Raw genomic sequence first — 22,683 nt, forward strand, 5'->3', positions numbered from 1 at the left:
AAATACACGTAACAATTAAAAGTAAAAATAATGAAGTTTTCCACCTCAGGACCATAAAAATAAAAGTCTTACCTCGAGGTCAATTACCAAACCAGGCTGGCACAACTGGGTTTCAAAACTAAGGGAGTGAAGCTCTTCAGTAACGATGAGAGGACCCTTGGAAGAGAAAAGGAAAGAAGAAAAGAATATAACCACTTATTCACAGATCCTGAAACTTTCAAAAGCCCAATTAACATTGCAACAGGCCACAGAGATCCTGGACCCAACCAGCAGCAAGTCCAAAGACTCAATATTGAATCCCTTCCAGATTTAATGATTCTGAGTATCAGTGTGCTCTGAAAGATAAGTGCCTGAAGTTATGGCAAGGATTATAGATTCAGAGCAATAAATGTCAATGGGGAAAGAGCAACTAATGGCTTTGTGACCTAAGGCTTCTCAACCCTCAGCTCTGTCTGCCTGCCCAGTGTGGCTGCACATCTCAATGCAGATGGGTGGGGAGGAGGTGAGAGGGCTGGGAGTAAGTGCACACTTGGGATTGTCTACTGCCTACCAGAAAGGCTGACTCACATCAACTTGGTAGGTCACAAGGTGCTTTGGTTTTGGTAGAAATGGATAGATTTCAAAGTGCCTTCATAGACATTACCTCATGAGAACCTCACAACTTAGAACTAGAGAGGTACAACTGCTAGACGCAGGGAGGTCAAAACAGTTCAGGTGCACACCAGGGCTAGAAGGCATCTTTGCACTGCCTGGGCCTGTGTGTGTCCCGCTGCTCCATGTGACCTCCACTGGTCCTGGTGTGGAAGGACTGCACGCTGTGTGTGCATAAAGGACGAAAGTGTTCTAAACCAAAACAACTCCAGATATTTCATCCTTTGTCCATAGTTCATTTCTGAATGCATCACAAACCCAACTTCTTAAGGATCACGTTGTAGGAAGGAAACTGATGCAAAGGCAATGCTTCTGGTAGGGGATGCCACGGCCAAAAAGCCCTCTTGGCACACAGCAAGGCAGTCATCAAAGTGGCCTCTCATTCCAACTCTGACAGTAACTCTCTGTGCACCCTTAGCTAAATCCTGCAAACTTCCTGTGACTCAATTTCTTCACCCGTAAGATGCGAAGAATACAAAAGCCCACAATAGCTACTCCACTGAGTGTCCAATGAATTTGTGTGCAAAATCGTTTGACAATAGTAAAGTACAAATGTGGTGTTTTTACTGTTGTCACAGATATACCAAGTACCCAGCTCACTTGCTGCTCTTCCCTGCTGGGTCTGAACTCCTCTGTGAGGTGTCCCCAGCCACCAACTGACCTGCCCTTGCTAGACAGACCTGCCTGATTTGGGCCCATTCACAACATAAAGAGACTCTCACCTCATTCGTTCTGGTGCCAGCATTTTTCTGTTCTTTCAATTGCTATAAAACAAATAATCATCTTATTAAACACCATGGTAATGGTCAAAGTTGCTATCTTCATTTACAAATGAGAACAAAGTTAGGACTAGAAAGAATGACAGACGTGACACTATCTTTAGAATGCAGAACATGGGACAAAATGGCCCTCGTTCTGGGTCCATGAGCAGAAGCACGTTTCCCCAGAGGCCTGATGGTGCAGACACCAGTCTGGAGGGATCTCTTGGAATCGCCACCGGCTCCTCTCCTGTGTTCAAACTTCCCCTGAATGATTCCCCCGTGCACCTTCGTTAGCTGTTTCATGCCCCGAGGCTCAGGGGACAGCTTCACCCTCCCCTTTCCCTCAGCAGAGTCCTCCAGGCTGGGCCCAGTGACTCCAGGTCCAAATGCCCTCAAGTGGACATCAATCCCTGAGCTGCCAAGGGAGCAGGCTGGGGCCCTGAGGGTGGCTCTGAACACCCTCAGGCAGCTGAGTTGGGCTAAAGCTTCCAAGTCAGGTAGAGCTTCCTAGCTAGGAGGCTTGCTGGATCACAAAGCGGTCTCTAGTGGAAAAGGATGCCTTTAACCTCCTGCAGGTTCTGAGCCCAGGGAGAGCTTTGGACGCAGCACCCACAGAGCCTCACAACAATTGGCAGCCCCTGTGTTCACAGAGGAGGAAAGATGGCACAGCCCACAGAGAGCACCCCGCTGGGTCTCTACTGCCTGGGGAATGAGCTCTACTGCCCTGGAGACAAGGTGGCAGAGTCAGGCTGCCGTGGAGGCAGGGGCTGTGGGCAGGGCCGCCAGGAAGGGGAACACAGGGGCTGAGGAGTGAACCCTGGAGTACGGGACCACACTTGGAGGGTGGGGGAAATCACAGTCAGGACACGGGAGCCATAACCTTTGAGAAAACTGCAAGCGTCTACAGTGAGTGACTGTGGGGATCATGCAGGCAGCAAGTGCAAATCATTTACGTATACACAGGCTTATAAATTGTTTTTACCGTGAGTGATACAGCCCAGAAAATGGAGTGAACAGTCATGGGATGAGGAGGAGAAATCAAAATGCCCCAAGTGCTGGTGACAGGAAGTCACCAGCCACAAAGTCTGCAAACCCCAGCAGGGGGGCGCCGTCCATATGGCAACGTGCCAAAAAGGGTCGCTCTGTTGTCAAAAGTCCTAAGAAACCAGAGACAAAGACAGGAAACTCATGTCCCTACCAGGTGCCGAAATTCAGCCGCCAGACTGCCATTGGTGGACTCCTCCATGTTCATCACCTTTGTGTGCGTGCCCAAAATGTTGAACTTCCTAAATCTATACGATATGGGAAAGAAATGCTGAAAAGTCTTCCAACTATTAAACAAATAAAAATATAGCACAGTGTAGCATAAAGTACATCACGTACCCTTTTACTGTATTTCTCTCATTCACATCTCTGCAAAAAAAAAAATATATAATCACATATGTGTATTTAAAATTTGAAATAAGCTTAAACAAAATTATAAGAGTATAAGAACATAAGAGTGTTAAGTGAATGATAAATAAAAAATAAATCTACACCTGTGGGTTTGCGGCCTTTCATTCACTCCCTGCCTCAATCTACCCATATTAGGTCTGGCAAGTATCACTGAATGACCTTGGGCAAATAAATGGTCTGGGCCTCACGTTGTTCATTTGCACAACATACTAACAGTGCCAACATACGGGACATTGTGAGGAATAAACTAGTTAATTCCTCACCAGTACACCCTCAATAAATGTAAGCACCAGCACCAGTACACCCTCAATAAATGTAAGCTATCGTTATTGTTCATTGGGCAGCTACTTGGTGCAAGGCCCTGCACTAAGCACTGGGTATCCAGCAGACAGCACTGCCCAGTTGTCACAAAGCTCAGAGGACTGCCAATGTGACCATTTAATCCTCATTTTTATTCTCTATGATCTTTAATGCTCTCATGAAAGTACCAGAAGAGTCAGTTATCTGGGATAAGTGGGAAGTTTAAGTTCAAAGTCTGAGGTTGAAATTTTGAAAGACTTTGCACTTTTATATCCAGTGATTACTTTGTCACGTTCTGGCCAAATAATGTATCCATGAGTGTCCTAGATGTAGACTAGAAATCATGGGCTCACTCACAGATCTATTAGTTCCCCTTCCTTTCCAATCTCAACCAGAAGTTTAATGCTTTTGCGAATGACAATCACCATTAGCTATGGGAGGGACCTATTTTCCTGTTTGGAAAAAAAAGAATTTAAAATAAAAAGAATAGTATGATAAAAGCTGACTTTTCAAAGCTAAGAAGACAGTCAGCTGGAACCGACAGAAAAGACACAGGGGCCTGAAGCAGCTGAGAGGAGCTGAGCTGACGCAGAGGACGGTAAACTGCAATGGCCACACGACCCTTGTGCTTCTTCCCTTTAGGAAGTAGGATGTATTTCCCTGTCCCCCGAATCTCAGCTGGCCTTGATTTGCTTTTAGCAACTGGATGGAAAGGAGTGATGCTATACACGTTCCAAGGCTAGCACTAACAGGCCTTGTTCACTTGGAACACTGTCACCGTGGGAAAAGCCCAGGCTAGCCTTTTTGAGATGTTTGAAGAAGGACCTGGTTATCCCAGCTGAGTCCCAGTCACGTAATAAGGCCTTGCTAGAGCACCTGGCTCCAACCACGCTAGCCCAGACCAGGACGACCTACAACTCACAGAATATGAGAAATGAGTTTTTGAGGTTTTAGCCACTACGTTTTTTTTTTTTTTTTGACAGTCTCATTCCATCACCCAGACTGGAGTGCAGTGGCATGATCTCAGCTCACTGCAACCTCCGCCTCCCAGGTTCAAGCGATTCTCGTGCCTCAGCCTCCCAAGTAGCAGGGATTACAGGTACACACCACCACACCTGGCTAATTTTTTGTATTTTTTGTAGAGACGGGGTTTCGCCATGTTGGTCAGGCTGGTCTCAAACTCTGGCTTACGTGATCTGCCCGCCTCAGCCTCCCAAAGTGCTGGGATTACAGGTGTGAGCCACCGCGCCTGGCCTAGCCACTAAGTTTTAAGAGTGGTTTGTTAGGGAGCAAAAGCTAACTGATATACCAAAGATGATGGCATGAAGACAAGGCACAGACCATGCTACAAGGAAGAATATTCTTATAGGAATGGGAAGAAGCAAAAAGCCAGAGGAAAATGATTTGAATGATCATAAATCACTTTTGAAACTTGCCACACCAGTATGTGACACAAGCTAACAAAAACATTAAATATGGGAGGGGTGGGAGGAGCCATCTTGTTCCTTAATGAGAGTGCCCAAGTCAGTGCCAGCCCAGGTCTAGAGTCTCAGGGCAAAATAGAATGGGGCTGCTCCACTTGGACTCCCATGAGATGCCCATTCCTGGGTTCCCACTGCCCAGAAGAGACAAGGGTGAATCCCACAGGCTCCACACAGTCTCCCCAAGATGCTGCTGATCTCACTCCAAAAAAACCCTCCAAATGACCACAGAATCACGGCAGCCTGGATATTCGGCCTCAGGTTGGATCAGGGGCCTCTCCTCTGGGGCTGAGCTAGAAGGAAGGGGTGGCATGCCAAGTCCAGCCACTTTGAAACTTGCTGATTACAATGTGATATGCATAAAGAGACACTCACTCTCTTGTTCAGTTATAGTCTAAAAAGGCTCAGGAATGTTGATAACAGCTCCAGGGGAAGCTCCCAACATCCACCAAGGGAGCTGCTGACTTAAATCTGCTGGGATCATTTGTGACGGCCCTGGTGGATCGGACTAGGAGTCTCTGCTCATATGCAGCATTGGCAGGACTCTGGGTTCAGCCCTGGGGCCCTAGGGAGGCAAACTTCCACCCAGTGTAGACCCTTCCACAGCTAGTGAATCTGCTTATCTAGTGCAGGAGTCTGTGCTTGAGTAACAAAATCAACATTTCAGTAGTACACGTATGTTACATAATATTAAAGATATCTTACTTATCAAATAAGACTTTGACTTTCAAATTATAATTCAGCTCTTGCAATTTCACCAACAGTCTGGAAAGAAAAATAAAAGCCATTACTAAAAAAAAAATTATCTGTTACAATTTATTTATTATGCCAATTCCCTATTAACGTTTAGATAAACCACTCCCCACCCCCGTTTTAGGGCATTACCAACAAGAAAACTGACAGTTTTGTAGATCTACTTAAATTTTTGTAAGAATAAATTCCTAGCCGTGGAATTGCTTAGGAAAAATTGTCACACTAATTCTGACAGGATGCAGCCCTGAGTTTACATTCCCACCAAAAGTTAATGAGGGTAGCTGTTTCCCTCCATAACCTTGCCAATATTGGGATTCATCACAATGTCGACCTTTGGCCAATTTATATGGGTGAAAAATAGCAAATGTTACTTTCTACTGAAACTTGTATCTAATCTTTGTCCTGTTGGGAGACAATAAAAACCATTGCCCATAATCAGAAAAAATAATGTCCCATCTATAGTCACCCCTGGGTAGTGTGGAAAGATGGAGGGCAGGTGAGGGTGTGTGCCTGTGCCCCACTGAGCTGGAGACCTTGGGAAGGAGACCCCAGGGCTCTGCCTGCTCCGTTCAGTGGAGCAGGTGGATGGGATCAGATTTCTACTGTCCCTTCCAGCTGCGAGTTCTAGAATTCCACGAGGGCTTGAGTGTGGCATTGTACACTACCAGCCAGGGAGGGTTAACCACAGACTTAAATCAGTAACACCCCAGAAAAAGGACCCGGTCCAACTCTGAAGGTCAGTCCAGTTCTTCATCATAAGAAGAATGCTTAAAGCAATGCGGCCATTCAACAGAAGAAAGTAAGGCCACATGTTCCTGGAAACACTTCTACAATTATTATTGAGGAGAAAGGGTACAAAACAATGTATATAGCCTACCCTGAGTTTTTTTAAAAAGAAATATGTCATATTTGTGTGTGTGTGTCTATATGAAATATTTGTGTAGACATGGAATCCTAATTTTTTAAAAAGGAAACATTATGTCATATTTGTGCGTGTGTGTTTCTGTATGAAATATGTCCTTGTGTAGACAAGGATAAAATCCTGGGAGGACAGACACTAGGTCATTTACTGTGGTGGTCCACAGATATTTATATCACGGACTGCTTTGAGAATCTGATGAAAGCTATAAATCCATTCATCAGAAAAAATGTACATATTATAAATCCACATTCATACAGTTTCTGGGGTTCATAAGGCTCAGGTTATAAGCCTATGCCCAAGAGGGGTGAGGCAGCCGGGAACTTTCACTCTCTATTACACACATTTCTGCAATTTGGAATTCTGTTTTCCTGTGAACATGCATTACATTTATGATTGGAAAAAAATCAGGAGTGTGTACATATATGTATATTGGTTACATTCTACTATGAGTATATTAATAAAAGACTCTCAGATATTCTCAGTAAGCGTTCATATTAAAATGCCCCCTGAAAAATTATTTCCTCAAAAGTACCCTCAATAACAGTTTTTATAAAAGGAAACTAGGGGTACAAACTACATGACAGGCGATGTATGGGATGCCATCTTTCCCTTGTTACCTCAACTTCACAGTGAACTGGACCCCTGTCTTCAAGACCAGCGGCCTCTGAGGGTGCGTTGGCATGCAGGGCTGTCTTTCCACCACAAACGAGCTGCAAATACCCAGCAAAGGATAGATAAGTTAGCATTTCCATTAAGGTTGAGGCAGTCACAATGATTTTCCCAAAAGAAAAAAGGGGGTTAGAGAGTACAACCTAAAAAATAGTTTGAAAGATTCTGACAAGTTGGATGAACAAATTGATATTTTCTAATTAGTAAAGAAATCCCAAAACCTAACAAGGACTTAACAGAAACAGAATAATCGTAATGATCTATGAAACTATTACATTGAAACAAACTTATACAATGAAGGCTAGGCACAGTGGCTCATATCTGTAATCCCAGCACTTTAAGAGGCTGAGACGGTAGGATTGCTTGATCCCAGGAGTTCAAGACCAGCCTAGGCAACATAGTGAGACCCTATCTTTACGAATTTTTTTTTTTTTAATTAGCCAGGCATGGCTAATTAGCCCCAACTACTAGAGGGCTGAAGTGGGAAGGTCACTTGAATCCAGGAGGTGGAGGCTGAAGTGAGCCATGATCACACCACTGCACTCCAGCCTGGATGACAGAGTGAGGCTCTGCCTCAAAAAATAAAAATAAAAAAATAAAAAACCCATATTTAATTATGTTCATTTACATGTCAGAATTAAGAATAAAATGTGCACTCAAAGTACTAGTAATGTTTTTAAATTAAAAAAAAACTCAACATACAGGACTTCTTGTTTGAACATTAGCCATAGGGAACCAAGCAAATTTTTTTTTTTAGACAGAGTCTCACTCTGTTGCCCAGGGTGGAGCTCAGTGGTGTGATCACTGCAAGCTCCGCCTCCCTGGTTCACACCATTCTCCTGCCTCAGCCTCCTGAGTAACTGGGGCTACAGGTGCCTGCCACCATGCCTAGCTAATTTTTTTTTTGTATTTTTAGTAGAAATGGGGTTTCACTATGTTAGTCAGGAGTACATTTTTAAAAAATATTACTTCCAATAACTACGATATTTATTAAACATATCTTCAGTTGTTTTGTTACACAGTATGCAACAAATTACAATATTCTGCAGCCACAAATTATATGCAGAGTATGAAGAAGCTATTAATCAGATAGTGTAATCTTTCCATTTATAACTCTACAAGGAAGAACCAGCAAATCAGATCTTACATGTAACATCTCACTAAACTTTACGCATGGAAAGTGACAGACACTGCTTGTGCTATTTGATACAAAACAGCTGAACTTCGTCTTCAGAAGACTAGACCTGACATCTAAACACGCCAATATAAACATCAAAACAAAATATAGTCTAATCAACCATGAGAGAACAGTCTGATATCAGGAAAATACATTATTTTATAAACCAGCGCACAAAGGTTTAAAAACAGTTCTGAAAATGAAGTTCGCTGTTTTGAGTAAAGAGAACAAAAAGAAAGTCAGTATTGACCATTTACAATCTCTGACCTCTGTGGAGATGGTAAGAATCTGTTGTAGTGCAGCTACATACAGTATAATTCAGGCAATTCTGTTTTTTCACTTGGGTTCAGATTGCAAATTCATTACTGTGAGAAAAGGACGGAGGCAAATTTTAGCAGGAACCTCCACCTGATGCTGGACCAGAGTCCTCTGAATTTTAACACTGGACTTCTCAGCACCACTAGCTGTTGCTCCAGGACCCATTAGCTTTTTAATCTCAGCTGCCATCATCATGGAAGATTGTTCTACATTCATTGCATTTTCTTTTTTTTCTTTTTTTTCTGTTTTTGAGACAGATTCTTGCTCTGTCTCACAGGTTGGAGTGCAATGGCACAATCTCGGCTCACTGCAACCTCCACCACCTAGGTTCAAGCAATTCTCCTGCCTCAGCCTCCTGAGTAGCTGGGATTACAGGCGTCTGCCAGCATGCTCAGCTAATTTTTGTATTTTTAGAAGAGATGGGGTTTCATCATGTTGGTCAGGCTGCTCTCGAACTCCTGACTTCAGGTGATCCACCCACCTCAGCCTCCCAAAGTGCTGGGATTACAGACATGAGCCACCACGCCCGGCCTTGTTGCATTCTTAGCACTGGTTTCCAAAAACAGAATTCCAAGGGAATCAGCAAATTCCTTTGCTGTTGTGTAGTCTACTACTTTCTTTGTGGTCAGATCACACTTGTTCCCTACCAACAATCTGTTGATGTTTTCACTGGGATAATGATCTATTTTCTGCAGTCACTGTTTAATATTATTCAAGGACTCCTGATCTGTCACATCATACACAACCAGGATGCCCCTGGCTCCTCTGTAACAACTGGAGATGACTGTTCGAAATCTTTCCTGTTCTGCCGTGTTCCATATTTGAAGCTTCATTGTTTTCCCATCTAACTCTATAGTTCTTATTTTGAAATCCCCACCAACTGTGCTGATGTAGCTTTCTGTATATGTATCACCTGCAAACCTAAGAAGGAGGCAAGACCTTCCAGCCCCAGAGTCGCCAATCAGAAGTAATTTGAATAAATAATCATATTTGGGATTCGTGCTAGACATGTCACTGTAGCTGCCACCACTGCCACAGCCACCCTTGCTGCTACAACTGCCGCCCTGACTCTCCGCGCCATGGGTAACTGAAGGAAAGGAATGAGATAGGCTGTTCCGGGAAAGCAAACGTCTTCCCCTACTCTCTCCCCTAGAACACAATCAGCAGCCGCTGCCACTCAGCTATTGCTTCCACCCAAAATCAAGCACATTTTTATCATGTCAAGTTTGCATTAAAGAAAAAAAACTTGCAATATGAACCCTTTTTTTCCACTCAGTGACATTTATCTATCTACTAAGTGTGTCTAGAGCACCTACTGTTCATAAGGCACTGTGCTGGGTCCTGCTGGGGGAAAAGGGAAACAAAGGCACGTCTCTGCCTTCCAGAACCTCATGATATTCAACAAATATAAAGAAATGCATAACAACTATATAACAAAAGGCAGAGTAGGAGAGCAACAAAGGGTGACTGGAGGCTAGGAAGGGAGACAACACGTGTTTGGGAAATCTGGGAAGATTAAATGATGAGATACAAGGTGAAGCTTTCGGGATGATACAATTTTGAAAGCAGGTACAAGAAAAGAAGGCTCTGAGGAAGAGGAAGTATCCTCAGGAGAGCCACAGAGAAGCAAGCATGCGGCATGGCCCCTATAGGAATCAGCAAGAGGTCAAGTTTGCCTAGAAAGGGGTGTGTGTGGACGTGAAGCGTGGAGTGGTCAGCTAGGTCCAGGCTGCAGAAGGGGGGCCGTGAATGCCCAGTTGAGGGGCTTCACTTGGATCAGCTGGTGATGAGGAACCAGAATGGAACTCTGCTCTGGGACAGCATTGGTCACAGGGAGGGAGGAAGGACTGGGAAGGAGGACTGGTGGGGAGGCTGAGGAAGAGTCCAGAAAGGAGGATTTGAGAGCCTGAGACATGAGGAGGGGAGGGGAGGAGGTGAGGCACGCTAGGGTCATGGTGGAGACTCGGCCAAAGGGGAAGGAGGAGTGGAAGGTTACTACAGCTTCCAGCCTAGGTGGTCACAAGAGTGAAGAACCATTGGCATAACCAGATAATTCAGGAAGAGTCATTGTCAGTAAAAAATTTTAGGCCAGGCACAGTGGCTCACGCCTGTAATCCCAGCACTTTGGGAGGCCGAGGCGGGCGGATCACCTGAGGTCAGGAGTTGGAGACCAGCCTGGCCAACACGGCAAAACCCAGTCTCTACTAAAAAAATTAGCCGGGTGGGGTGGCATGTGCCTGTAGTCCCAGCCACTCGGGAGGCTGAGGCAGGAGGATTGCTTGAACCCAGGAGGTGGAGGTTGCAGTGAGCTCAGATCATGCCACTGCACTCCAGCCTGGGTGACAGAGCGAGACTCCATCTCAAAATATGTGTGTGTATATATACACATACACACACATATATACACACACATATATACACACATACACATATACACATACACACATATATACACATATACATATATGTATATTATATATACACACACATCATACATATATACGTATACATATATATGATATATATGTTACATATATACGTACATATGATATATATGTGTGTATATATCCTATTAAACCCTTGTAAATCATCTGAATTACGGTCAAATGTTCCTCTGTATAGACTGATTACAGAAGGTACAAATAAATGTTCCTTGAGTTACCTCTGAATGAGCTGCTGGAAAAGACTGAAGGTACGGTCCCATAACACTTGTTTGTTTTTTGTGATAGGGTCATGTTCGTAGGTGTATTTCTGTTCCAATTCCTCCAGCTTTTTAAGCTGCTGCCGAACTTGCTGCAGACTCTCTGCAACTATGGTGAACCTGGGAAGACACAAGACACAGATGTCTCTATGAGAAACGGTCCAGAAGCAGCCTGAATGAAAGGGAATCATGGTATACTAGTCCACTCTCATGCTGCTAATAAAGACATACCCGAGACTGGGGAATTTGTAAAGGAAAGAGGTTCAATTGACACATAGTTCCACATGGCTGGGGAGGCTCCACAATCATGGCAGAAGGCAAAGTCACATCTTACATGGTGGCAGGCAACAAAGCTTGTGGAGGGAAACTCCCCCTTATAAAACCATCAGATCTTATGAGACTTACTCACTACCATGAGAACAGTATTGGGGGAACCACCCCCATGATTCCATTATCTCCACCTGGTCCTGCCCTTGACACATGGGGATTACTACAATTCAAGGTGAGATTTGGGTGGGGACATGGCCAAACCATATCACATGGAAATCAACAAGTGGTTATATGCAACACAAAATGCCACCTAGGATACCACGCTCTGCGCTCTATGGAAAAACAAAGGGAATGAGGCCTGTGCCAGCAGTAGAAGCTTTGTTATTTGAGGAGTAAAACTAACATGCACTGAGTACAGCCTAGATCAAAAACTTCTTCACACCACTGAAGCTTATGTAAGGAGAGATGGGTGGGGGCAGGGCTTCTAGGTGATCTGTGACCAGCGCAGGGCAAAGAGGAGGCCAGAGGCAGGGAAAACAGCAAAGCAGATGCTTCCAGGTGATGCAAGAGGCAGCGAGGAGCCACTGCAGGTTCTGTGAAGAGAGTGGCATCAGCAAGCAGTGTCTCGGCAGGACCAGTCAGAGATGTGGAGCTGAGGGGCAGGAGGAGACACAGAGAGGGGAGGCAAGGCCGGGGACAGGAAGAGAGGAAGGAACGATGATTCTGGCTTTACTCAACTGAAAGGAGAAGGCAATATGCTCAGTCTAGACCCTAAAAATAGAAAGCTAGTGAGTAAACCTAGTGATTGCTCTTCGTCTTCCTTCCTTACAGTCAACTGCTAACAGTAACACAGGCTGGGGAAACGCAATTTTATTCGCTTGCAGTAATGACAGAAGAAAACCTTTTAAAAGTGTCTTCTTCCCTGGGAAAAGTATCTACTTCACTTTATGATTTTACTCGATTCCAGTTCAAAGCCCTGGGACAGTAGCCCTTCATCAGGAAAGGAGCAGGCAGGGTCATGGCTGGCTAAGTTCCAGAGGAGATGCTAAACCAGTGTCCCCAACTCTGCTTGCACACTGAGAAAATGACAATCCTTAGACAGCACAGTGGGAAAACTAGAGGGCATGTGTGTCCCTACAAGAGGCGCCTGTGGTCTAAGAGGACCACTAGGGGGCTCTAGACACCCCAAGGCTTCCCTGACCACCTGAAGGGCTTAGGGGTGTCAGTATCCCTCAAGGCACATGGGGCGCACTGGGCTCAGAAGCTCTGCTCTAACCCACAAGAAACCTGGGGTACCTACAGGCAATTCACAGAATAAAAATAAATGGCTGAATATTAATTGTGATTTTTAAAAAACTGGCAATATAGAAAATAACCTCATGAGATCTCTGGTCCTTGGACCCTTAGCAATTGTCCCAGGCCACCTTCCCTCATGTTCACTCTCTGATCCCAAGTTCAGCTCCTGTTGCCCCTCACCTGGACCACACTAATATGCTAACAGTATTCCAACTGGTCTTTCTGTCTCTATCCTATCCTCCAGGATGTGGCCAGAGCACCCTTTCTAAATCAAAGATCAGAGAAATACATCTCCTGCTTAAGAAAAAAGCCTGCCTTGGCTCAGCAGGACAGCAGCATACGGCCCACACTCCGAGCATGGTGCTCAGAACCTGCACCATCAGGCTCCAGCATCTCCCGCCGGGTCCACTTTCCTTCCCGTCTCCCCTGACACCTCACTCTCCCGCCACCCAATACAGTCCCTTCAGTCTCCCACGTGTGTGCCTTTGCACATCCTGTGCTCTGTGCTGAAAAGCACTTCCCCTTGATCTATATGGAGTAACCCTAGTCACTTTTGAGTCAGCACAAGGCCACTTCCTCTATGAAACCTTGCCTGGAGATGCTTTCCTTTGTCCTCCACAGAACTCTGATGGCCTTTTGCTAGAGCACCTGGAAACTTTCACTGTACGGAATTATTACCATGTCTACATCCCCCTTCCACACTGAGAACTCCTTGTTGGCAAGGGCGAAGAATCATTCATCCTTGTGTGCCCAGGTCCTACAGTGCCTGGCACACAGTAGGCATTTAATAAGTATTACTGGATGGATGACTGAATGAATGGTTCCTAACAAACTATTCTGTAAGCCTAGAAAAATGCCTCGAGCTATCTTGTTTTAAATGAAACATTAGGAGTCAAGTTGTTAAATGTGTTCTATAATGACCATGTCACTGATGTTCTGTACAGTCAAACGACACATCCCATGGTACAGGAGTGATCCAAACCAAGTAGACGTGGCTGAACGTGGCAAGAGTCATGAATAACACTGTGCTTTCCAAGGGAGTGTTTCCAGGGTAAGCAGAAGCTGGATTACGTCAAACTCTATACCAACGTTTTAACAGGGTCCATTCAACTAACACAGCTCAAAGGTGCATTTATGAGTTTATGTGGTTAGCCAGTCAGCTGCCAGTTTTCCGCTTTGGAGAATCTTACCAGTTCTGCAGCTGATCCAGGCAAGCATTGGGCGGCCCCCCAATACAGGCGCTCTGCTGTCTCCGCTTCCACTCCACTAGTTCATCATTAATCAGGGCATTCTGGGTAAGTTCAGTGACATTCAACAACTCGATTATTTTGTGAACTACTTCCTAAAGGCAGTGGAAGAAACAAAGTGAAATAAACTCATTTTTAATCACTGAATTTTAAAATATTTTTTAAAAGAAAAGCAAATATCATTTCATTCTCAACTGGGGCTCTAAGCCAGGAGGTTATAAAAATAATTTTTCGGGCCGGGCGCGGTGGCTCAAGCCTGTAATCCCAGCACTTTGGGAGGCCGAGACGGGCGGATCACGAAGTCAGGGGATCGAGACCATCCTGGCTAACCCGGTGAAACCCCGTCTCTACTAAAAATACAAAAAACTAGCCGGGCGAGGTGGCGGGCGCCTGTAGTCCCAACTACTCGGGAGGCTGAGGCAGGAGAATGGCGTGAACCCGGGAGGCGGAGCTTGCAGTGAGCTGAGATCCGGCCACTGCACTCCAGCCTGGGCGGCAGAGCGAGACTCCGTCTCAAAAAAAAAAAAAAAAAAAAAAAAAAATAATAATTTTTCTTCTCTTCTAAATTTTGATTCCATTATTTACAGTCTATAACAAAAGCGGCATGCTGTTCTGGAAAGTAAATAACTACCTTTCTTTTATTGTCAAGCATTAAATACATCTTCTTGAGTAACAGCTGTTCTTGTTTCTGATCACTCTTTGCCACACCATTGGTCTCGTGTTCTATAAATTGAGAGACAGCCAGTAAATATATTTATATAAAGAAGACAAAACCAACAAAAGCCAAGATTCATATAAATATAGGATAAAGATGACACAAATGCTGCCCAGTGACAGGTCAAAGTTTGGCTTTCTTCAATCTTTATTAAACATGAAAAAAGTCCTAAGTATAACAACTAGGCAAACTGAAACAAAATACTTGTTTTCAGTGGCCCATGTAAATCAGACATAGTAGTATCTGCCACTGAAGACACTGTCAGGTAATTACCTAAATAAATGTAAATAACAGAATTCAAAACTTCAGGTAAAAAATGTATACAAAGCGTATCTGTAGCTTTCAAAGAGAAGCAGATGATTAGGAAGCGGTAGCTGAAGTTGCTGTCTCTCATACTTTTTACCTAAATCATACTGATAATCTCTGCCTATGAACCATGCTATACCCCAGATGATGAATACAGCAACAGCAGTGCCTTACATGTTCCACACAATGCACATTCTTGAGTTCTTTTCTGTTGCTACTCTCATTAAAAACATCAACAGTAACAAAATAGAGTACAACTGCTTTAAAACATGAGAAAAATAATGAGCTCATCTGCAGTGTACACATGTGGACACGCCATGTTTGAAGAAACTTGAGATATCAGGGCAGGGGAACTCCACATATCTATCACTCTGTGTCAGTCTGTGTCAGTGGGCTAGGTGCAATAAATAAGCTGAGTAACACATAACCAGTAGTTATCAAGTAGGGGTCACTGACCCCTAGGGGACTTTTGGTAATCTCTGGAGACAGTTTTGATTGTCACTAGTGAGGGCTCCTGGGTAGTGCTACTGGCACCTGGTGGGTATAAGTCAGGGATGTTGCTAAACATTCTACAACGCCAGGACAGCCCCCACAACAAATTAGCTACCCCAAAATGTCAACAGTATTGGATGTTAAGAAACCCTGGCCTGGGTTATCAAGGAAGAATTCAGAGTCATAAAATACTCGGCAAATAGAAAAGAGTAATCATCTTCGTTATCTAGTGTAAACAGAAAAAATCACAGCCAATGGGCACCACTTCAGTTGTGAACCCTTACCTCTGTTCTGCAAGGTTTTGCATTTGAAGTCATATTCATCTTGTAAATCTTCCAGGCTCTTGATTTCATGCTCTATACACTACAAATAAAGATGTAAACATGTTTTCTACTGATCAGCAACTTCCAAATACTTTAGGCAACAGAGTATTGCTTCTATGAAACCCAGAGAAACATGAAAACAATTCCAGCTCCCTCAAAAAGAGATCTGATTTGGAGAGTTCTAATCATACACATGAAATAATTTCTATTTCATTAATAAGTATGTAATAACACTTTTAAAAAAGCCAACATACAATAATTCTCAAACTGATTTGTATGTCCTTAACCTGGTTCCAGCACCTAAATTTTGATTCTTCCTCATCATTTTGAGACTACCTCTGAGATTATTTAAAAACTCCATTGTGAAGCCCACAGCAGTGGGGGGAAAAGCTCATAGAAAATTTCCTCATTCCTTCCAAATAAGTAAAGTGACCATACATCTCAGCTTTACTGGGACAGACCTGGTTTCATACTTGCTATAATTATAAACAGTGCCCTCTTGGCAGCTCAAATGCATCTCCACCTGGACAATAAATTGTATGTGCGTTCTACAAATAAGCATCATTTGTTTGAGATTTGGTCACATTTCCACATATTCTTCTCTGGATTTCCATGGCTATTTCTGGACTGGGCTCACTCGGTTTCTACTTTAATGAAATGCTTCCCTAGGAGACCGCAGGATAAAGTTGCTCCAAAGAATGTGGAGTTTCGAAAGATGCTGTCTGAGGCATACAGTCAAGGCCATACTGGTGTTACCCAGAGATCCACAGAGGACCAAACTCCTAAGCTGGAAGGCCTTTTCCACAAACACAGGCTTGTGTGAAAAAGAACTCCTCAACCTCTCCCCGCACCAGCCCTAACAGTGGAGAGGAGTAAATGCGGGCCATTGAGGGCGCCAGAGCAGCCCTCTTCTTCCATAAATTGACTTGGAAGTTTTATCCTAAAATCACTGTGGATGTCTTAATCAGAAATGTACCCAAATTTCGTTCAATAAAATGTATTTTTGTTCCTCTTCCAAGTCTTAGGATAGAACAGATGACTGGGAAAGATGGGCCATGTTTATCCTGGGGCACTGTGATTTGAGAGATGTGAACATAAAGGCCCATTTAGAGCAGCAACATCTCATTTACTGGGTACTGGGAAAAGTCAACATTTACTGCATGATCTTTCAGGGAAGAAAAAGATAAACTCAATGTTTGGCAGTTTTAAGAGGCCATTCAAAAAGTCTACTTACAGCTTGAGACTTCTGCAAAATTTTTCTTCCCAACTACTTAAAAGACTGAACTCAGTTACTAGGTTTACACCCCAAGCGACTGAAACCTTTTTTCCCCACAGAAAGTTTCAGAATAAATGCATGTGTTTACGCAATACTCACCATAACCTTGTCCTTCACATTTCTGACTTTACTGTCAAGCTCTTTCTGTTTGTCTAACATCACCGTGCTCTGAATATTCCCCGACTGGGCCTGTAATGGGAAGGGCGTGATTACAGCCATCGTTTTCTCCAGGGTGTGTACTTGCTGGTTACACTCCAAAGTCAAGTCCCCACCTGCCTTCCAGACCTTCTGACATATACTACAGGCTTCCCGCTTATGTGTCAGTAAGAAATTTTTCCCAAGGCCCTGGAAAATGCTGGCAAACTGTTAACAAGGCTACAAAAAAACTAGGCTCAATTCATGTCTAAAATAAACAGTATTTCTGGGAGTTTCCATTAATTCATACAGTTACATGGTACCACACTAGAATTTAGTTCAGGGTTTCTCAAATACTGTACACAAGATTATTCTTATTAACCCTGTCCTTATTTATCGTAAAGTTTTCTGATTCAAAGTGTGGTCCTCAGACCAGCAGCATCTCACCACCTAGGATGGAAAATCTAGGTGTTGGAAAATCTCAAGGGCTAGTATGATTATGGAATCAGAAAAGCCTATTTTAAGACAATCCTGGGTGATCCAGAGGTATACTGAAATATGAAAGCATTCCATTAAGGCCATCAGTGAAAATCTGCTACTATAAAGTCAATAATGAATATAAACCCAGACTTGCCCAGGAGAATTCAGTCCTACTTTTGATAATCCGAACACTCAGAAGCGACAGGGTCTACTTGCTTCATACACCAGATGTACCCTGCACATACTAGGTACTAAGTAAATGTCAGGCAGTGTTCTAGGCTCAGGTGTTAGAGAGGTAACCAGTGGTCCCTGTTCTCCTAGAGATTAAATTCTAGAAAGATGTTATGTTTTTTAGAGTTAAATCCCCCACACAGCAGAAACTGCATTTGTCAGCCTTTCTTACACAGTGCCCTATACAGCACAGATTCTACGGGGGTGTTTTTACATATTCGATTGTATCAATCTTTTCTTCTTTATGCCTGGAATTTTCCTTATACCAGAAAGCCTTTCCCTATTGACATTATGGCATTCATTCATTTTTTTTTCCCTAGCACTTGCAAGGTTTCCTTCTTTTTCTTTTTAACTTTTGGATCGCTGATATATTTGTTCTCATGATCAGTGTGAAGTATGGGCCCACTTTTTGCTTTCACTTTTTTTCCAATTAGCTTTCCATTTGTCTTAACAACATTGACTGAAAAGTCCATTATTTTCCCCAGTGCTCTGAGCTGCCAGCTGTATCACATAAATTTCCATATGCACATGGGTTTCCTTCTAGATTTTTCTCTTCTTTTCCATTGGCCTGTTTATTCATAAGCCTGAACCCTTGAAGGATATTGGACTACAGAGGATTTATAGTCTATCTAGTAGGGCCAGTCCCATTTCATTGCTCTACTTGTTCAGAAGTTGCCTTGCTATTCTTGCATGTTTATTTTTTATAAATTTCAGAACCAATTTGTATAGCTCCAGAAAACAACTTGTTGGTATTTTCATTGGAATCACATTAAAATTACAAGTAAACTCAGGGAGAGCTAATATCTTTATGATGCTATTTTTAATTCTTATGCTTCTAATGGTTTTCTCTTGTCTAACTGCATTGGCCAATATCACCAATACGATGCTAAACAGCAGTGGAAACACAGCACCCTTGCTGTGTTTCTGACTTACTGGAGTTTTCCCAGTTAAATAAGTTACTGTCTCTAGAATGGAGAGACATATATTTTTGTATGTTAAAGAGGTATCCATTAATTCCTATCTTATTCAATGTTTTTATCAGAAACGAGCATTGAATTCTGTCAGGTCTTCTCAGCTTCTGTGGAATGAAGTAAATGCTTTTTTCTCCTTGTAGCTATTAATTTAGTGAATTGCATCAATAGGTTGCCCAGTCATGGTCTACCCTTGTGACCTATAATAAATCATATTTGGTCATGTCTTTTCTTAATGTAGTGTTTAATTCTGATCCCTAATATCTTATTGGGGACTTTTATCTTGATACTCATAAGTAAAATTGGTCCACAATTTTTTGTTTTATCTTTATCAGGCATACATCATCAAAGTTATTCTCTCTTCAGAGGAAGTTTTCCTTCATGTTATATATTCTCCAATAGTAGAAGTTCAAAGCATGTGAATTGTATCAGCTGTAAAGTGCGCAATAGAAATACATGAACGTTATTGGTATCCTCTGTAAGTCCAAGGTGCCACATATCACTAAGTGACAAAAGGAGTTTCTCTGGGCGGTCGGGATGAGTTGTCACTTTAAGAAGTTCCATACAGCTTTCTGCCTATGCAGGGAAATCTCTGCTGTTGTCTAATTCTGATATGGTTTGGATCTGTGTCCCCGCCCAAATCTCATGAATTGTAATCCCCAGTGTTGGAGGTGGGGCCTGGTGGAAGGTGACTGGATCATGGGGACGGTTTCTCATGAATAGTTTAGCACCATCCTCTTGATACTATTCTCGTGATCATGAGTTTTCACAAGATCTGGTTAAGTGTAGAGCACCTCTCCCTGGCTTCCTCCTGCTCTGGCCATGTGATGTGTGTGCTTCCCCTTCACCTTCTGCTATGACTGTAAGTTTTCTGAGGCCTCCCCAGAAACTGAGCAGATGCCAGCACCATGCTTCCTGTACAGCCTGCAGAACCGTAAGTCAATGAAATCTCTTCTCTTATAAATTACCCAGTCTCAGGTATTTCTTTATAGCCATGCAAGAACAGACTAATACAACTTCTAAGCCAGCAGGACGTGGGCACTGTATCCTGTGGGCTTTGTAACAGCTGGGATACTACACCTAGGGAGAGGGACTAGGTCACTAGAGAATTCTGACTTCCCAGGCCTCCTCCCAAATGACCAAGGCTCGGTTTAGAGAACAGGGATATAAACAACGACTGTAAGAGAGCCGCTATCCCCAGCTTCTACCTCCCCTTTCTACTGACTTGCTGGGAGATGCTTGGTGGAAAAACCTGGTGACTGTGGCAGGGCCTAAGAAACCTCCTGCTTCCAACTTGGGCAGTAGTCCCTCCAAGTCACTCAAACCCTTGGTATTCTCTTACTCCTTCCTCTCATCCCTCCCTGCTTCCCTCCACCCTGCTCCCATCTCCTGCTAAGCAGATGCTTGCCTGCTCCTGTACACTTTAGTACTGAAACCACTTTCATAGTGAGTCCTTAACTTTTTAACTTTCTAAGAAACCAGGAGTACTGAAACCACAGGAATGTCAAACATTGAAGTTGGAAGGGACTTCAGCTGTCATTGACTCTTACTTTCTCATTTCACTACTGTACCTCTAGAGACCTTGTCTGGATGGGAACTTGGTTACTCACAGGCCCCAGATCAAACAAAGTCTTCTGCTTAGGAAGGGGGTCCTTTTCAATGGAATGAGCAGTAGTCCAAGTAAGGGAATAGGCACTTCATGGGTGTGAGAAGTTCCAGCCAGAAAGCCCTCACATCCCATCCCATAGATTAGAAAACTGAAGAGCGACTTCTCCAGTGAACTAGTTTCAGAGTTGGACAATACTGGGTTTAAATTCCAAACCTACTTCTCATTAGCTCTGTGGCCCTGAGCAAAGTACCTGACCTCTAAACCGCAGTTTTCTCATCTTTAAAATGGGGATAAGAATACCTACCTTCAATGACAGTTTTGAAAGTATTTACTCAAACGAAATAATGTTTATAAAGTGCACAGCACAGGGCCTGCAACATGATATGCACTCAGCATATGGTAACCATTAGTCCTTAAGAACACAAAGACGCAACAGCAAAGGGAAGCTTAGAATCGACCTCATGTCTTTCCCTCCCACCTGAAAGAAAATCTCCCTATCCCTTCAAACCCTATGGACCTAAATTTTTGTCCAGACACACAATTAGTTTATTCACCACAAATAAAAAAAGAAAGAAAAAAACTTAGTGTGCTATAAGACAGCACACGAAACATTTATAGTCTACTAGAGTGTGGATAGCACAATATTCTCTTAAATCTATTTTCTAAAAGCTCTTACATTAAAACAAAAAATAATGGGAACAATAATTTCCCATCTCAGCATGTCTACAGACTGGGACAAATGCTCAGGCAGTGCGTGGAGACTTGCATCTTCCACCACACTTAAACTGTCTCCCTCTCCACTGTCGCACAGTTCACTTTGGTAGTTATTTGTTGGTGAAATGCACACGGGACGTATACTGTGTCCTCTGGCATCCGTATAGGAATGGGCTCCTCTAGAACAATCCATAACATTGGATTGTTGGCTTGTTGTCACCACCCCACTGCTCAAGAAAGGAATACTAAATGCCATAGCAACTTCAAAACTCTGCTGAACCCTGACAGCTAGGAAGGTTTGTATTAGGATTAATAAAACAATGATCAAAAATCTTGATACTAGTACAACTCTGACTCATTGACTGTTTGATGTCTTGAATATTTTAATAGGTATCTTGATCTTGCTCAAAACAAAGCCCTTGATTTTCCCATCAGCCTCTTCTCTCCACAAACCTACTGTGTCCTACAAAACTCCTGCCCCTGCCTGCTCCTTGCCTTCCCAGCTCTGTGAACAGCATTATCAGTTTTCAAGGGGTTCTAGTAGCTGCTGTAGAGCCATCATCCTTGACTTTCTGCTCACTCCTGCATCTAATCCGTCAACATAAGGATCCTTCTATATTGGCACCACATCCAAAGCATAACCTGAATCTGTCCACCTCTTCCTACCTCCACCGATTCTACTGAACGCAAGCTTCCACTGCCTCTCCCTTGGACAGCTGCAAGAACTCTCTATTTGCCTGCTTCCATTCCTGCGCCAGCAACTCAGAGGCCTTTCCTGATTCTGGTCTAAATGAAAAACCCTACTCCCAGCAACTCCATGAACTCAGCATGTTATCTTCTCAGCACTTTATGCTACCCGGAAGTATCTTGTTTATATGTTGTCTCTCTCCTCGTTAGAACTTAATTCCATTAGATTAGGATCTTTCTTAAAGCCTGGTTCTATAAAATCTCTAAATCTGATTCTCCCACTTCTTGGGGCTATAAAATTAGAGACATTCACCATTGCTTTGATGTGGGCCCCAATAGTATTTGATGAATGAATACATTTTGAATTTATTACAATTTTTGTGTTCAGTGAGAAAAAAGTACCTGATTAAATCTCTGGGCGTTTTCCAGAATTTTCCTTTCTTCCTTCAGACAGTTGTAAATGATCATAGACATCTGGATTGGGTCTTCCTGAAAATTATCCTAGATTTGAGGGGTTAAAACAAAAATAAATTAAAATGCAGAATGTTTACATTATTGTGTATTATAAGTTGATATGAATTTGTTTATATTCTCTGAGAAACCTCATCTCTCATCTGTTAAATTCTATATAAGCTATGTTTGTTAAAATCAAAATATTTCTTTCACAAATTATGACAAAAATTGCTTTAACTTTCTAAGTGCAGGTACCTAAAGTACTTTTGGAGTAAACAAATATTTTCACA

At 43.1% G+C, this 22,683-nt stretch overlaps 1 protein-coding gene and 1 pseudogene across 3 annotated transcripts in view; both read right to left on the minus strand.

The window, feature by feature from the left end:
* Positions 1-22,683, minus strand: part of STAT1 (signal transducer and activator of transcription 1) — a 44,351-nt gene that overhangs the window by 15,370 nt on the left and 6,298 nt on the right. For all 3 annotated transcript variants that reach the window (XM_045368333.2, XM_045368332.2, XM_074009596.1), the window contains 12 exons: positions 22,343-22,441; positions 17,213-17,302; positions 15,799-15,877; positions 14,633-14,724; positions 13,945-14,096; positions 11,150-11,308; positions 6,941-7,033; positions 5,354-5,413; positions 2,796-2,825; positions 2,611-2,704; positions 1,374-1,415; positions 73-156 (listed from right to left, as the gene is read on the minus strand). In XM_045368333.2, coding sequence (XP_045224268.1) covers positions 73-156; positions 1,374-1,415; positions 2,611-2,704; positions 2,796-2,825; positions 5,354-5,413; positions 6,941-7,033; positions 11,150-11,308; positions 13,945-14,096; positions 14,633-14,724; positions 15,799-15,877; positions 17,213-17,302; positions 22,343-22,441 — 1,074 coding nt within the window. The remainder of the gene's footprint in view (positions 1-72; positions 157-1,373; positions 1,416-2,610; positions 2,705-2,795; positions 2,826-5,353; positions 5,414-6,940; positions 7,034-11,149; positions 11,309-13,944; positions 14,097-14,632; positions 14,725-15,798; positions 15,878-17,212; positions 17,303-22,342; positions 22,442-22,683) is intronic.
* LOC141408202 (ras-related protein Rab-1A-like) lies at positions 8,402-9,642 on the minus strand (annotated as a pseudogene).

The sequence above is a fragment of the Macaca fascicularis genome, chromosome 12 (genome assembly GCF_037993035.2).
Source record: "Macaca fascicularis isolate 582-1 chromosome 12, T2T-MFA8v1.1".
NCBI lineage: Eukaryota > Metazoa > Chordata > Mammalia > Primates > Cercopithecidae > Macaca > Macaca fascicularis.